Consider the following 18226-nt stretch of genomic DNA (forward strand, 5'->3'; position numbering starts at 1 on the left):
GAGCAACAATGTGACACATTTCAATGCCGCTTGTTGTGGACTGTCATTGCGAAATGCTGAATGAAAATGTAATCAGACTAATATCAAACCGAATTTCATAAACTCGCTGACAGCCAAATTAAAGAGCACATTTTTTGCCACGCTTTATTAAGTCACCGTCGAAATTAAACATTTTATTGTTTTTTGTTTACTTCGCCTTGGTTGTGCAACATTTATCCTTGCTGCCGGTTTTGCATACGCACTTGCAATCCTGACTGCAGGAGCAGTTGTCACCGCACTTGGTGTCCGTGCACTTGCAGGCTGAAAAGTGAACATAACAATGCATTAAGTCGCATATTAAATGAGAAATTTAAAATAATATTCACTTACTACTGCCGCAACCTTTGCAAACCATTTTGTATTGAATTTAATAAGTTTTAAAGTGTCTCACAGAACGAATTACTTGCTGGGTTTTGTTTCGAATACTTTTGCTGCAGTTGGCAGCACATATTTATAGCAGCATTTTGCACTCAGCATTTTGCACTCAAGAATCAAGAACAGTGCAAGCGTACGAAAAGCAAAACCGCGTGCAAAATCAACAAACAACGTTCGCTTTACTCAATCGGTCAACAGTAGCGATATGACTGATTAGATAACATTGCTGTAAGCAGTAAGTTGACTCAATTGAACTGACTTTTGTCAGTTTACTTCTACTCATTACGACATAATCATAATTGCAGCTGCCCCCAAAAAAAAATATTACGTATACGCCCAGTACGTAGCTTAGTAAGTAGTTGTCCCGAAAAAAAGGGAGAAGGAAAAACGAGTTGAAGTAAAATTACCGCAAATTGCGAAAGTTTTTAATTGTTTATCTCGCCAGACGACGACGACGACGACGATGGCGAAACATTAGTGCAACATGGTCAGAGGCTATGGCATTGTCCTTGCCGCAATCAGCAAACAAAAATCTTTCCGAGCGGATGCTTTGTAATTTCGCTTATGCCTTGAGTGTGGACCACACAGCGACACCCCCTCGCTCCGCTCTTCAGCTGGATGAGGTCAAATTATTAATTTAATATGTATCCGTGCCGCTCGGACTCGAGCTTCCGCCGAGCTGTGCTCAACTCGTTGCCGCGGCCATTTTAGCCATTTTAGCCATTTTCCTATTTCGCTATTTTTGGGGCTAGTTCAAAATGTTGTGTAGTAGTATGAAAAGTTACCGACCCGACCGACCGACCGACCTGTGACACAGTTGCCCACAAACTTTGCACCATTTCCGCTGCGGCAGCTCCACTTCCGTTTCGTTGTTGTTGTTGTTGATCCAGTCGCTGCATGTACCGCCGCTGTCAGAGAGCTAACCCGGCCATAGCCTGATTAACGTTTAAACTCATTAAGATAACGCAATTTTTGGCGCTAAGCTTAATTTTGCTTTTGCTTTCGCAGCTGCCACCGTCACAGCTGCAGGGCGCCCCAAATATACAGTGGAGAGGGGGGAGTGGGAGGAGTAAAGGTCATCCAGTTGGAAATCTCAAATCTGTTGCCATTGTCTGGCGCTTTTTGCTTGTAATTGGTTTGTAAACAATTTCAGTTGCTCTTTGACAATTTCTTGGCCATTTTGTTTCGTTGCGTGGCGGCTAATTGCGAAATGCGCAACAAACATTTTGAAAGGCATCTTATCAAAATGGGAGCACTGCGAATTCAATTTAAATGTATATTGGACAAGTTTTTCAACTGCTTCGGCCATTAAAGAACATTTATTGAAGTACTTAAGAGTTGCAACTACCTAATTTAATGAGTGGATACACTTAAAGCAATATTGTTATTTGTTATTAATTAATTTCACAGTGCTGCAACGGTAACGCTTTTAGATTATAGGGCTATTGTAATTTTTATAGCAATTCCTTGAGTTTGCAAAGAAAACGACGTAACCCTTTCTATACTGATTTATATTTTTTTAAATCTTAGATAATATTTTATACAAATGAAGAAGTTATTGAAAATGTTGATAAAAAAAAAGGATAATTAAAATTTTTCATATACAAAAGATGTTTTGGATTGCTAAAATTTACTGTTAATAATGCCAGGCTTATAAATAAAATGATTCTTAATTATAAAACATAATTTCCCAAAGCACTCTTCACTTTGAGGCATTACTTTTTGATTAATCTGAAAGGTGGCTAAAAAACATTACCTAGCATATCCAAATTCGAATTAGTTTTATGTATCTCTGAAGTACTATCTACTCAAATGTTAAATGGCAAAAGAAAATGAGTCGATGCTGAAATTATCTCAATATTTTATAAACTTTAATTAAATTCAAATCAGTATAAAGAAGTTAAAGTTTACTTTCTATCAAAATGCCGCACATGTTGCCTTGAGCTTGATTCGTATATCTCGGAGAGCGATGTGCAAGTGATGCGATAGCTGTACACATCCAGCTCCACTTGAACCGCAGCCATGGCTCTGAACACGCTCGACAATGGAATAGCTTCGAAAGGTATATAGTAGACACGATGCTGATCGTAGCTGCCACGCAGCTCGGCCATTGGCAACTCCGCCTCCATGAAACTGGCAGCATCCTGATGCCTCATTGCCTTAGTGTGCCACGAATCATTCTCGTCGCTGGAAAAGCTGTAGTTACCGCGTCGACGTCGTTCCGCCTCATCTTCGCTGTGGCTGCTATTCTCCTCGAAGTAACTTGAACCCAAGAGACTGACATACGGATCAACGCTACGATGCCGTGTATAAATCACTTTGATCACCTTCATTTCCACGAGGCAGCCACGCGAATGAAGGCTCGTCAATTGATCCACGGTGCCAATGCTGCGCAGCGAGCCATTGGCTAGATAAGCGATTGTATCGCACAGTTCGATGGCCTCATCAAAGTCCTCGGTGGCCATAACAACCGTGCGACCAATGTGCTTCAGAATGCGTATCAGCTGCCACGTGGCCACCTTGCTCCACTGTCCCATACCCCGCGTTGGTTCCTCCATCATCACAGTATTTGTGCTGGACAACACTGAGATGCCCACAGTCAGTTTTCGTCTTTGGGAGAAACCCAATCGATCTATGCGTGTGTGCATATACTTATTGAGATTCAAGGCATCGCACAGATTGTCAATAATCGTTGGCACCAACTCTACTTTCCGCCCATTCAACAGACAATAGAAACGCAATATTTCCCTGACAGACATGTAACCAAGTAAAGCATTGCCACCGGGACAATAGCCGAGATGCGTATAAGTCTCCTTGGGCCTCTGACGCACACTGATGCCCGCCACATAGATGTCGCCACTCGTGATGCTCTCGGCACCCACAGTCATTGAAATGATCTCCGATTTTCCCGAATGTCGCATGCCTACAATGCCAAAAACTTCACGTGGCTGGACCATAAAGGAAACATTATTCAGTCTATTTTGATTGCCAACACGTTTGCTGACATCTTTGAACACCAAAGGTAATTTCATCATCTCATACGAATTCAACTGATCAACTTTTTCATGCTCATCCGAAACATCATGGAAGGATAACGTTATTGTCTTGCTGAAACTTCGCGCTGTTCGCTTATAACGCTGTCGTATGCGCCAAATCCAATCCTCGACAATAAACGGATGCTTCGTAATGACGACCAACAGATAGCCATAAGCAAACAGCTGCAACACAAGCAACACCAGCTCCGTCATGATGCCCGGGTATTCATAGTCCGCATAGCCAGCCAGATGGCAACACGCAGCCTCAAATTTGCAGCCGCCCAACTGTTCGCAAGCTCTTCGCAGAGCGCGATTCACATGCAGTTTGCGCAGTCCACGATACATATTCATAGTGGATGACCAAAAGAAGAACGTGTAGATAAACTCGGAGCCACGCAGCTCAGTCAATTGGATGACCAGCATGATCAGTACGCTGCTACCGCCCAGAATAAACAACGTCACCATGAATCCAAAGAAGATACGCGCAAAGAGCGCCGCGATCAAATAGACAAATGGCAATACAGCCATGCCAAAGAGAAACAGCACCAGGAACATGTTAAACACAAAGAGACCATCGTCATAATTCCGCTTATCCGCATTAACCACGATATCGTGCACAACCAGCAGCACAACGAGATAGATAATTACGACTGTAAAGACAAACATATCAGCCAGCATATGCGACACCCAATACATAGTCATATTGTTGCCACTCAAGTAGATAACACGCCGATTGCCTGTAGTGAATTCTGATATCAAAGGCACCACCATCAAAGCAATACTCGCACACAACACCAAGATGATCAGGTTGCCCAAACCCAACACCATCCCCGAGTGTATGTTGTACTGTTCGAGTATTAGTTTGTTGGAAAACGTGATGGGATGATTGGCCAGTCGTATTTCCGATCGCGGTCCAATCAAATGTATAGCCAAGGCATTGTGCATCATATTCAATGAAATCGGAGCCGCGTGCACCAATTTGTTGTTCCAGAAACACAATATCGAATCGGGACTGACGTCGGCAGCAACCACATAAAATGTGGCCACACGCAATATGGATATCATTTGCAAGAAGATCAAATAAGGTTTCAATTCTCGCCTACCCACCAAATAGGTGAACACATGATCCTCGTGTTGATCACGATCGCTGAGACGACGATGATGCTTCTCATAGCCTTTAGTTATGGAATATGTGACCATCTGTTCGCTCAAATCCGTACGCTTCATCAGAACCACAGTCTCTGGATAAGTGGTAAGCGTGATATTCACACGCGGAAGATGCGAAAAGTGCGAGCTTTGCCAGTTGAAAAAGACACAAGCGGAAAGCAGCACGATTATAGTAATGGGTAGCCAATAGAAACGTGTCAATTGTATAATTTTCTTGTGCATAAAGGCCCCAAATTGCAGACAAGTGCGCTTGAATTCATCCTCCTCGGTGACTTCACTGTGGAAGCAGCGTTGTAGCTCTTCATTCATGACCTCCACATCAATCTGATCGGAGATATCTGAAAAATCCTTCATAAAAACATCTCGCAATGTTTGCACCTTCACCCATAAACGTCCTAAGCCCATGGTAGTGCTCCTTTGATGCAAGTCATCGAGAAGATCGGCCAGTCGAAGATCATTTCCCATGGGCAATGTAACATCTAATTTACCCGAACTGGGTAAACTTTTTATCACAGCATTGCTAGGAAAATACTGCCGCAACAACGTCATAAATTCATAATCCTGTGCTTTGGTGCCCGACACAACATCGCCAAGTAAACTGTAATTGTTGCAGAACTTTTCATGCAGACTCAAATTACGATCATAGCACTGCAAGAGACCACAATAGACAACAGCAATGCGATCGCCCAGATACTCAGCTTCATCACAATACGAAGTATTCACAATAAGCACCCGTGAGAGTCCCGCATGCTTAAGTAAGTCCCACATGCGATATTTCCATTGACTAGTCAAACCCTGCGACGGATCCTCAATGATGACAGCATGATTACCGCCGCACAAAGTGCAGCAAACACTCAAGCAACGCGCTTGGCCAAAACTCATATTATCGGCCAAACATTCCGCCTCATCAATGTCCATTTTAAGCAGTGAAAGATATTTGCGTGTCTCACGCACAATCTGACGATAGTTGCGCATGCCACGCAAATGCATATAGAAGTAAAGATTCTCGATCGTGGTCAACTGACTGAAGACAATGCTATCTGTTCGCAAGATAGTGCACAAGGTATCCGTTCCCTTATAGTTCTGTACATCGTTGCCATCGATGATGACGCGACCCGAAGACATTTTCACATCCCCTGTGATGATGTGACTGAGCAGCATATTATTGTGATCGCATTTCTGATTGAGTATCACGGTTATTTCATTCGGATGTATGATCATCGTGATGTCATTTAAGTAATCTGTATCGCCAACAGTTTTTGTTACCTGCAACACCTGAATGCCCTTGTTGTTATCAAACAACTCCTCATTAACAATCGCTTTCGGGTTCTCGTCTGGTTTTTCATGCCGCCGAAAATCAAAGGAGTGCAACGATTCAGGTTCAACGCTGCTGAATGAACTTTCATCCACCGAACTCCAAGCATGCAGACGCTCTGGCTGTCCTTTAATGCTCTCAAAGCTCGATGAGCTGTCCGGTGGCTCATTGGCAACTCTGCGTTTGTGGGCAGCTTCTCGTTGAATTCTGGTTGAGCCTGTTGATCTAAAGTTCTGTTTCAAGTCCTTATCCGAGGTGGAAGCTGGATTAAGTCGTCGCGTTGTCATTGTGCCAACATCCACCATATTGCTGGGACGCACAGTTTGATTACGTTTATCGCCAATGTGCTCGACACTGGCTGCATCTTTATTTTCATACAGATCATCCTCATGCACAGTGAGATGCACAACGAGAAACCAGAGAAATCTGCTAAGCAACGGACCCTTCTCCTTTTGCCTCTTGAGGTGTTCATATAAAGCTTTTAATGGGTAATACCATTTCTTTGCCACAGTTTGCTTGTCCACTTGCATCACATACAACTCCGGTGGATTTTTATAGTGTTGATAAATGAGGATTAACATATAAATGACCGAATCCAGCAGCAACATGCCACAGACATGTGAACAGCACAAAGTATCGCCAGCAAAATGCGGTTTACGAAAGTTCTTCCAAGCGAATCCTTCGCCGCTACTCTCAAACTCTAAAATGATATTCAAACCAATTGCGAGTCCAGTGTCATGCGATAAACAGGCCAACAGACTGTAGCTCATGGGCAACTTATGACTAAAGACCAACATAAATGTATAAGGAGCAATTGTAATCAGTCTCATCATTAGCGCATATCTCGCATTCTTGCTCTTGCGCACAACGACCACCGAGATCATGAGTATAAAACTGCAATTGGCGAAAACATAGCAGACGAGAAAGAAGAACACAGCTACCCAATTGCTGTACTCAAAGATGGCATGAGAACCATAGGAAGGTGATAAAATGAGCAGTATAATTAGACTTGCAGTCACCTGCGATAAAAATATGATCGAGAACCAAGCACACCAATTCAGCTCCTCGATGCGCATCATTTTCATTATGCCGCGTTCGTTCTCATCGGTAATCGCCTTGACGATGGAAATGCTGGGAAATGCGTAGGTGAAAAGTATGGTGAGGGGCAGCAGTATCTTCAGATGCGTGAGGTACTCGTCACGCACATGTCTTCGCGTCGGAAAGCTGACCATTTGTATTTGTGGTATAACCATCTTGCTGAGATCTTTATGGCCCGACTTTAGCTCGAGGAAAGACATGGCAATCGCATGCTGCAGCTGAACGAAACCTTCTTCGAAGTAGCCAGGAGGAACGCCTGTGTAATTTGATCTGTGCTCCTCACCACTAGGATTGTAAGCCTGTGAATATATGTTATCGGTACCCCAGAGCAGTGGATTCTTGGGATCAGGCGAAGTGCGTAGCACAGGGGGAAATCGCAACTCGTAATCAAGGACAATGGGCAGCTCAGTGGTGTTCTTTTCCATTCCCAGAAACTTAACACCCGCCAGGTAATTTGTCTGCTGCATGCGCAACTCCATTTCGTTGTCATCGGCAACATGATCGTAACCATCCAACTTCAACTTCTCCACAGTCGTAGCAATGATGTTGTCACATGGTTTGCACCTGGGCGTATAATACAATTTCATGATCAACAACTCACTTGAATTGTGCTGCAATTGGGCCAGCGTCTCGTGCATTTTATCCAGACTATCGATATTCACGGGATCGTGCAGCACTTTGTTCTCCACCTTCGGTATAGTCAAGCCACGCAGCAGCACGAGAATGGGAAGGAAAACCAGCGAAATCAGAAAGATCTTGACATAATGCAATTTATACGACTTTTGTATGTTCAACGTTTTCCAAAAGGCCAAAGCGAATTTGCGCGTTCTATTAAAAGATTTATTTTGTTCACGCAACACGGCCTCAGGATCCCATTTAGCATAATGCATTTTATATTTATTTTATCGAATTATTTGCACTCGAAAAAAAGATAGACGAACAAAGTTATTTCGAATGTCAATTGAAGTTATTTACGGCAAAAACAAAAATTGTGATTGACTGAGCTTTCAACGAACACTCAAAACAATTTCAATTTAACATTTCATCAGAAGAGGAATTGGTCTGAGGCAAGTTGCAAGTGAGGCATTGAGAATGAGGCCGTCATGTGGTCAAACAACCGACCGAGGCGACAATAACAACGACAGCAGCAACAACAACGACGACAAAGGACAAAAGACAAGCATCAGGGAACTTCACGCATAAACCGAAAAATAGGAAAATGTTGAGCGACATCGCAATGAAACAGCTGCTGCCCTGCTGAGCTGTGGTTGCAGTTCATGCCAGCAAAATCCCAGAGAAGTGAGAGGAGAGTGAGAGGAAGGTACATAATCCCTCACATATACACACACAGAGACAGACAGACACATTCGCATGTGGACACACATGCACGCATAGGCAATGTAACGGTCCCAAAAATGTTCTGCAATATGCGTCGAGGGGAAAATTCATCATAAATTTTATGCGGCAACATGGGAGCCAAACAAAAGCTAAACGCAAACTTTTCATATGCTTCTCAAAAATTGTCACACAACTGCTGCAAGAGATTTGCATGCCCTGCACTTGTTACTACTCGAATATAGGGTATATACATAGAATAGTTTTCGAGTGTCAATGCATATTGTTATGATAACTGTTAGTCGTTTACATTCAAGCATTGTTTTACAGCATTGTTGTTAAATGCAATGCTGTCACATTTGAATTGCACAGTCTGAAAAAAACCCTTAAGGATTTCACTGCTGGTCCACAAAAATTCTTGTTGTTAACTCAATTTCTCGATAGTCCGATTTGCATAAATGTCTCTTCTCTCGAACACCCCGCAGCAGTAGCAGCAGCAGCATTCCAAGAGTAACTATTGTTTTGCCAAGTGCCAGCAGCTGTGTCTGCGAACATTTCCTTAAAGGTCGAATCATGACAGAAAGACACAGATCAACTGGCAGTTCAACAACTTGTCTGCATTTTTAACGACTTATGCATAGACTTGCCCTTCTTTATAACATTTCATGACTGATGATAATCGAGCCATCGCTCGAATCCCATCATGATTATATGCCATTGACAGCACAGCTTTTCCCCTCTCTCTCTCTCTCTCTGCTGCTGCACATTTGTCTGTATTAAGCCGGCAATTGGTGTTGTCATCGAGTGCCATCAATTGAAATTGCATCACATCAAAAGTTATAAGTTTTCATTGCGCGCTGACGTTCAATATGGCGTTCAACTAATACATCAGCAATCCACACACACACACATACACGCTTATGCGAAAAAGTTTGTCAATGTGTCAGCAAATGACATGCATAGTGAAAAAAGAGGGAGACGGAGAGATGGAGACGGAGACGGAGAAGGAAGCGCAGCTGAATGACGATGGCGCATAAAAGTATGCAACACTTGACGACGCTGCCAATGTCACAATTATTTGGAGCTTCGCGCATGTGAGGGGGCGTGGCACAGATTGCAGCTGCAGCTTAACATTTGATACCCACACACACAAACACACGCACACACACACACACACAGGAACACACGGAGACTGGCAAACAGGAAATCACTAGAGCAACTTTTTTAATGGAATCAAATCAAATTGTTCGGAAGCTGTAAAAAGCGATTGCACGGAAGCGTTTTGAGTTGTTGACAGCCGGCGACAACCACCACCGCATTCGACAACCGCCAAGGTGCCAACACGCTGTGTGAGTGTCACAAGAAAACTTGCCAAAGTTGCTACAAAACGACTATGACCCCAAAAAAAAAAGGCGATGAAACTGAAGCAGCTGAAATGCGGATGCGAATGCGGGTGAGAGAGGAAAAAAAGAAAAGAAAATGTCATAAGTACACACTTGAGAGCTGACAGCAGTCACCGGATACGGATCCGTCGTCAATAGAGCGTTGACAAGTGTGTGCTTGTCGCCGCCGCCCTTGTGTATGCCACGCCCACTTCAGTGGGCCATCTACCTGTGCCGAGGCTCTGCTGACAGCTGTAATTGGGCAAATGAAAGGTGGCAGGCTGGATGGCTTTACAAAAAGTTCGCTGGCATTCGTTATATGGCCCATAAGTGAGGAACGCGTGCACTGCACTTTGCCGAAAGTTGCAAGGCCATAAAAATATACCATAAAGCTTACAGCACTAGTCCACTAGTCCGTGCCACAACTGCCCCAAGGTGCCGTTAATCAATGAAGGCAGTCGAGTTGGCAGGCGGCGAGAAACTCGCCACGGCATCTAACTAATAATTCTTGTTGACACTCGGAATAAGTTATGCCCATTGAACTTGAGCAGCTGCAAATTAAGCCAATCAATTCATTAACACTCTTCTTGTTGCCCCTCCTCTTTCCCCTCTTTGTCTTTTCAGCCTCCAGCAACTTTAGCTCTCTTTCGGTCTCTATCAACTTTGAGTGTCATTCGCAACGCGGCGCATGAAAATTAAATTGTCGCCTACAATGGCAAACAAATTTTGCTCAAATGCAAGCCAAATTGCAACAGACATACACATATACATACACTCACACACACTCGCATACACAATTGCACACATTGAAGTTGAAGCAGAACCCGCACCGCATTACCTTTTGTCTTTGCTTTCGGGGGAAGCAGATTAATTGCCAATGAGTGTGTACAAGTGTGAGTAGAAAAGTTTTTCAGAGAATTTTCCTGCTTCCTCTTCCCCTACCCCTTCTCCTCGCACTATTCAGTTGTCTCCCTCTGTCTGTGTGACACCCAAGTGGAGGGGCCACGTGCATTTTATCTCTGCTCCGAACTCAACACAATTCGAGGTTTTTGAGGTGAAACAAATTTCCGGTGACATAAACTTAATTAGCTTTTGTTCGAGCTTTTGTTTTATGGTTTTGCGGGTACAAGTCTTCTTCTCCGTGCGTGTATGTGTGTGTGTGTGTTTGTGTGTGTGTAGCTGGTTGCATGGGCGAATGATTGTGAGGCGAAGCTGTGTGGTTGGGGTACTTTGTTTTATAAATGGCATGTAACGTTGAAAGGCGGCATTTAGTTTTGATTTAATTGAGGCACTTAACAGATGTATCTTTAAGATATTTCATCCAGAGCAGTTACTAATTAAAAACGCAGACAACACAAACTTTTTGGCAGCCATGAAACAACTTTCAAAATTCCATGTTAAACGAATGATATTTACTGATAATATCAGATAATACTTGTACTCCAACTCGAATACGAATCTCAGCCACAAAAACCTCAGCTACAACAATGAGAGGTGCCTTCACATAACATAAAGTTGAAGGAGAAAGCTGTGGAATAACAATAAGCATAACCAGCATGGGCAAATATAATGAAATTGAAAACTGAACTCTGCTCTGAATTGAATTGAAGTGAACTCTGAGCTCGAGACTAAACGTGGCTGAATAGGTAAAAGAAAAACTCAAGTGAATTCCAAACAAAAGTTGTCTGGGGGCTTGTGGCAAAGCGCTCGCTTCTGGTATGAGGAAATGAGAAACGGTTCGTGAACCAACAAAAAAACACATCCACAACTGTAATAAGGGAAGGAGGAAGGAGCAAGCAAAACAAAGAAGAAGAAGAAGAAAACTGCTCACAAAACTAAACAGCAGAGACCTATGATTCCCATTGGATTTGCAGGGACTCAATGAGCGCAAAAGTTTATAAACAATTCTCAATATATTTAATAAGAGTGACGGGATACATTGCGGGTGTGAGTGCGATTGAATGTGTGCGTGTGCGTGTTACGCACAACCGACAAAAGTGGCCAAGGAAAATTAAATACTAAACAAAAGAATATATGGGGGATATACTTAATATTAAGTATACGTGTTTAAGAATATTTGAAAGCTTCATTTAATAATGAATCATTTAAATAAATTTGTAAATAAAGCTAATATCATATAAATGATAGATTATTAAATATTAACTATTAACTAGCGCTTAAAAAGTGTGTAAATCTTGTATATTTTACAGGAGTAAACGAACTCAACAATTTAGTTAATTAAAATCTATTAATATTAAATTGAATTATTTGTAAATAGGCAATATTATATCATTGCTCGTTATTTATATATTAATTAATTTAAATTTTGTTCAGTTATTATTATTTTGGCTAACTGAGGCGTATACTTAATATTTGGTATACATCTCCCAACATAATAAAATGTTGCATATAATTGTTTATGTAATTATGTCTAAATAAAACCAATAGTATGTTAATATTTAAAATTAACCGTATACTTAATATCAATACAATACATGTTAACAACTTATTAATTTGGGAAATATTTTTTTTATTTTTATCCAATGAATTGTGAGCGTGGTTTATTTATATTATCTTCATTTATATTGAGTTGAATAATTATTAATGAGTATATTTAAATGTATTTTCTAACAGCAAGAACTGCTGTAGCTGACCAAAGTAATTTAGTCGCCTGTCTCAATTAAGTATAAGGATTTGCATGAACACACTTCATCCATACACGCACACACCTTTACACACACACACACAGCAAGAGTTGCCCCTGCATGCGTGCTCATAAATAGTTCATCAGCCACAGAAGGCTAAGAAGTCGCAAGGCAGCAAAGTTTTACCTTTTTCCCTCAGCCCTCAGGCAAAGGGCAAGAGCAGCAACGGACGCATAGGCAAACTGACGATATAATGATCTCCCCTGGGGTATCAGCACGGTCTTCCCACTCCATTCCACTTCTGCTCCCTCTCCCCTCCCATCCCCTACCCTCGTTGAGCAGGCTCGTCTCTGAACTGCAGTGCATTGAAATTCCTGCGGCATTTCTCAGCATCACCTTAATCGCCTGCCAAAGTTGCTTATGCTTGCCATTCCGGTTTTGACTGGCTCGAGTTGGAACTAAAGCCGAAGCTGAAGTCTGGCTGTGGCTGTGGCCCGGGCAATATTAACAGGAAATGAAATCAAAAGGTTGCCTTTTACTTGATTTTCCCAATTCCGAGTGCTGGCTGCCGTTTCTTCTCCTTCCGCCCTCGGCGCGCGGAACTCTTCATTGTTCGTGCGCCTCGTAGTTTAGCTTCATCATCTGCACTTGGTGGTCTGTAACTTGCTTAGCTTGGAGATTGCCCTTCTCAACATCTTCCACCACAACTCCGTTTCCGTTCGTTTCATTCGTCATGACTGTAAGCTGTGTTGAGAACTCTGCTCAGCTCTCTGCCCTGTTCTCAGTATTCTCATTGCCATTGCTGTTTGTTGTAGTAAGTAGCTCATCTGCGGCTGAGCGCATTTTATTTGTTTCAAATTGAGTTATGCCTAATGAAAATCAAATAAGCCACAATCCAGCCGGAAATGTTGTCGACTCTCGCCGCCCCCGCAGACAATCCTCATCATTCTGATACCCAGCTCAAGTTCCTTGTTGTTGTCTGTTGTGTGTCTTGTCCACTTGGCTGCGAACCTGGCTTTTGCATTAGACTCATTTACGCATTATTCACGCCTATGTTGTGCAAATACTTGCACGCTTATTTCACGACAGCCGCAAATTGAAAATGCCATTGAAATGAGCTGGAAATCAATTAAGTTCTAACCAGCATGAAGTTAAAAGCTTAGCGCATCACGCATACGCCACGCAGGCCGCACGCAAATTTAACATTTCATTGCCTGCGTCTCTAGTTTGTAGTTTACTTTTGCCCTCCTGCTTGGACTGGAGTGTGCAAATAGTTACGAGTAAATTTACATATTTCATGCGAGAGAGAGAGTGTGAAAAATTTATATACTCGTCTTTTAGTTGCTCTACCGTGTATATGTGTGTGTGTGTGCGAAAAACACTACAGCATTTTGTTTATATATCAAATTGCTGCCTCACACTCCAACACTTACAAACATGATATCTGTTTATGAGTCGGGCCCCACACAGACTCTCAGTCAGCGTTAAGTGCAAGTGTGGAAAATTATTTAATGACTTTTCTGAATTTGAAACGGAATACGTAAGTGCGTTGCGGCAGAGTGTGGAGGACGAGAACGAGAACGAGGATGCGGATGTGGATGATGATGATGATGAGGCCAAATATTTGCATACGCAAAACTTGTCAGAGCCAAGCGGTTGAGTTGATAGCCAGATCCTTTGGCAACTTGCAACTGGCAACTGGCAACTGGCAAGTGGCAAGTCATTTAACACAACCTGAGCCTTGCCTCCTGGGACTTTCGTTGCGCATTTTTCTACAGTTTTATTAATTATTAATGCGTCTTTTGCGCGGCGCGCTGTAAGTAAAGCAGCCGCCTCCTGGCCACTTGTCCAACGTCGCCTAATGAAGCCACACTCCAGCTAGAGAGAAAGATGGAGATGGAGAGAGATGATGATGGGGTCGGCCTACTATGGCGACGTCGATGTCGATGTCGATGGCATGTCGTCGTCGTCGTCGACATCAACATTAATTTGTTCAGGCGACACTCACAAGACAGCTGAAGGGAGAGCACAGGAGAAGCAGCAAGCAGTAGCACATAATTTGTAATTAATGACCAGTTAAAAAGCAACCTTGAGCAGAGTCTTCGACTTCGACTACGACTTCCACTGCGACTACGACTGCGATTTACAGCAGCAAAGTGTCTGACAGCCAAACGCTGATTTATGGCCACAGACCGCAAAATTTATATGCCATCAGAGAAGTGGCGATGCGAGTCGACTTTCCAGCCTGATTCGTCGTAGTTGCCATCTGTGGTGTCTGCTTGTCTTTACTTGCAATCCATATTCAATATTGCTGCCAAGTCGAGCGAGCGAGAGTCACAACGACTTGTGATTAGTTTTGCCACAAAACTAACGAGCATAACTGCAGTTATTCGATTAGTTTTGCTAACAAGAAAATGCATAAAATTTACAGTCATCAGCATTGAAAACATTGCAGATGAAAGTGTATACATAATTCAGCACTTGATATAAGCTCGATTGTTTTTTTACTTTCGTTTTTCTTTATCCTTTGGATTTTGCTTTTGTCACAGCATTTGAATGTGAAATGTCAGTCGCATGCAAAGGCAGGACTTTATGCTCATCTCAGCCCAGTTGCTTTTGCCATAGCTCAACTCTTTGTAGTAGCAAGCAAAGCAAAAAAAAATATATAGAAGGATCTGTTTCATTTTGTTACTGCTTTCTCTCTGGTCTTGCCATGCGAGTAGCAACCAAAGCGCAATTTGTCTTCTGCCAGTCGCCTCGATAGTCAATGCTGAGCCCATTTACATTCGCTTTATTGCCACAGGCGTTTCTTTCTAGCATTTTCTTGCTTCTCTTTTTTTCTTTACTTTTGTTTTCTATGCTTTTTTTTTGCTCTATGTTTTGCATGTTGTGAGTTTTGTCTGCGGCTGCTGTCACTCGACTAACTTAGCCGACTCGATTGAACTGCCGTCTAAAGGCCTAAGACTATAGCCTAGCCTCAACAAGCAGTCTACTACTACTCCGACATACACACAGTGGCCCATTCAAATTGTAATTCCTCAATTATAAGAGTGTCTATGGCATGCCTATAAATATTTGTTGCCTGACGACAGTTTAATACCAGCTACCAGTTTGCTACGCTTTTTGATTAATGGCTGCCCTCGATTTGATGCACTGACAATCCCATAAAATCCAAAAAAAACAGCAGCAGCCGGAAAAACAAAAATCTGTGATGAAGCTCAGCTAAGTGAAACAACACGAGAGATAACATAGAAAACTGTTTTTTGCACTCTGTTTATTTTGAGACCAACTTTTAGCTAAGTGCAAAACAATTTACCCAAATACGCATGCACCTCACTCATCCTCTCACCCTCCCTTCATCCTCCCCTTCCTCACACACTCACACGCTTAATTGTTCCCTCGCCTATTTGCCGCTCTGAGCCGCTGCCGCTTCAGTGGAAGCTTTGTTATTGTTTGTGGCAAGCTTGTAGATTCAGCCAAAGCTGCTAAAAACTTGGCCAGTTCAGCACTCTTCCGCGTTTGCTTTTTATACCCTGTACTCCCGCTTACAGCAAGGATTAAACGGGCGTCCTTGTTCACAAGTTAATATCTCACTTGAAAAAATATTGAACGAAAAATCTGTTTTATAAAATCGCTGTTTACTCTTTGCTGCAATCAAGTCTAGACAACTTTGTTTGTCTTGTGCAAACTTTAAGCATTTTTCCTTTAGTCGTGCACTCCCCTTTCCACCTGCTTTATTATGCTAATGCAAAGACACCTCTCTCTCTCTCCTCTTGCCAAGCCACGTTTTGTTGTTATATTCTCCGAGTTGATTGTTGACTCTATTTTTTATATTTTTGTTTTTTTTTTTTACACATGCTCTTGCAATCTAGGTGGGATTGAAGGGTGAAAACTATGTCAGAGGCTTTGGCAAATGCAATGCATTTGCGTTATGCTTTTTAAGTAGCATTACACTGCATCAAAGTTACTTGTTAAATGCACAATAAGTAGGTGCAACAATTTTATATTGTCACGAAACACGCCTGTAGCATATTTTAAATAAGCATGCGTTGCAAGCTAACTTGAATAAGCTTTCGTAGTTGCTCTAATGGATAAATGTGAGATTTATAAGGAGTAAAAAAAATGAAGATATAAACTTAAACCAAAAATATTTATTATTGTCTTTTAAATTGGTGATTACTCTTTGTAAGATTTTTTATACAAGTTGTAGAAGTTATTGAAGAACAAATTGTATAAAGCAAAAAAAAAAAAACACTGCTGCAGTCGGGTTTCAGTTGCTTTGATTGAAAATCTGGTATTTAATTATAGTAAATTTTGAACGTAGTACTATATCGACACACCAAATATTGCTTTCGGCACAATTCAGTATTTTTCGGTATATCAATTTGATTTATTTATAGACTATAATACCCACGATTATCTCACATTTAAGTCCACTCGACTGCAACATCGTTACGTGTTATTTTTTAAATATTAATTTACTGAAATTACTGAAATAAGTTAATAAAATTAATTCAAATGCTTTCTATTATTTCCCTTATTTTTCAGCTATATTTCTTTAAAATTTTAAATCTTTTTATACCCGCTACCCATAGGGTAGAAGGGTATTATAACTTTGTGCCGACAGGAAATGTATGTAACAGGTAAAAGGAGGCATCTCCGACCCTATAAAGTATATATATTCTTGATCAGCGTCAACAGCCGAGACGATCTAGCCATGTCCGTCTGTCCGTCTGTGTGTCTGTGTGTCCGTCCGTCTGTCCGTATGAACACCTAGATCTCAGAGACTACGAGAGATAGAGCTATAATTTTTTTTCGACAGCATTTGTTATGTTTGCACGCAGATCAAGTTTGTTTCAAATTTTTGCCACGCCCACTTCCGCCCCCGCAAATCAAAAAAATCGAATAACAAGCGTAATTTTAAAGCTAGAGTTGCAAATTTTGGTACATATAATAACAACTATAGTAGTTATGATTCCTGAAAATTTGGTTGTTTGGTTGTGTCGAAGTTATAAAAGAAATACTTTTGTATGGGCAAAAACGCCTACTTATAAGGGTCTTATTTACTTTGGTTGACAATCTGGTATATTGAGCCGTCTATGGTATATTTTGAATGCGGTACTATATTGATATACCAAACATACCATTTGGTATATTTTTAGTATTTTTTAAGTATTTTCGGTATATTTTCAAAATGATACCGCAATATTTTGCCTTTATTAAAAATGGGTAGCGGGTATCTCACAGTCGAGCACACTCGACTGTAACTTTCTTACTTGTTTAAACTATATTTTACTTTCCCTCATTAGAGAAATTTACTCTAACAATAAGGTAGCTAACATTAGTGTCGTGTCTTGATAGTTTATTCAGTCAGTCACAAATTAATAAAAACTGCTTTGAATTAGCTTTCTTCGTTGTTTGGTCTTAAACAACATCAAGCAAAGGCGATGGTGACGACGATGAGAATGACGCGTCGTCTCGGTTAGGTCGTTGCCTGAGAACTTCAGCAGACTGTAAAATAAAATAATTATGAGCAATAAATTTGCAAGAGCGTTACAAAAAAAACAGCGAACGAACGAAACAAGAAACACTGTCGCGACGAAGGCGTCGGCATTGACGTTGATAATGAGCCCAGTGTTGGCCAAAGGTTGTTGTAGGCAACCTTAAAGACCGAGACGGAGACTGAGAATGAGACCGAGAAAGGGAAGAGGGAAGAGGGGAGTGCATGACGAGGCACTGCTAGGGAAGCAATTATGCTGGCAAAAGTACGTACAGCATCTAATTGGATCGAATGGTTGCGAATGGTTGCGAATGGCATGCAAAGCAGCACTGAAG

The 18226-nt window shown here is 41.7% G+C and overlaps 2 protein-coding genes across 2 annotated transcripts; both read right to left on the bottom strand.

Moving 5' to 3' along the window:
• Positions 1 to 155: 155 nt before the first annotated feature.
• LOC117575053 (metallothionein-3-like) lies at positions 156 to 463 on the bottom strand. The gene is made up of 2 exons (XM_034259136.2): positions 370 to 463; positions 156 to 300 (listed from the first exon to the last, which is right to left on the bottom strand). The coding sequence occupies exons 1-2, from the start codon at positions 392 to 394 to the stop codon at positions 188 to 190; spliced, it is 138 nt and encodes a 45-aa protein (XP_034115027.1). The 5' UTR covers positions 395 to 463; the 3' UTR covers positions 156 to 187.
• Positions 464 to 2313: 1850 nt separating this feature from the next.
• On the bottom strand, positions 2314 to 7990 carry LOC117575545 (phospholipid-transporting ATPase ABCA3-like). The gene has a single exon (XM_034259802.2). It carries the CDS (start codon positions 7917 to 7919, stop codon positions 2322 to 2324), a length of 5598 nt encoding a protein of 1865 aa, XP_034115693.1. The 5' UTR covers positions 7920 to 7990; the 3' UTR covers positions 2314 to 2321.
• Between the last annotated feature and the right edge of the window lie 10236 nt (positions 7991 to 18226).

This window comes from Drosophila albomicans, chromosome 2R (assembly GCF_009650485.2).
Source record: "Drosophila albomicans strain 15112-1751.03 chromosome 2R, ASM965048v2, whole genome shotgun sequence".
Classification (NCBI taxonomy): Eukaryota; Metazoa; Arthropoda; class Insecta; order Diptera; family Drosophilidae; genus Drosophila; species Drosophila albomicans.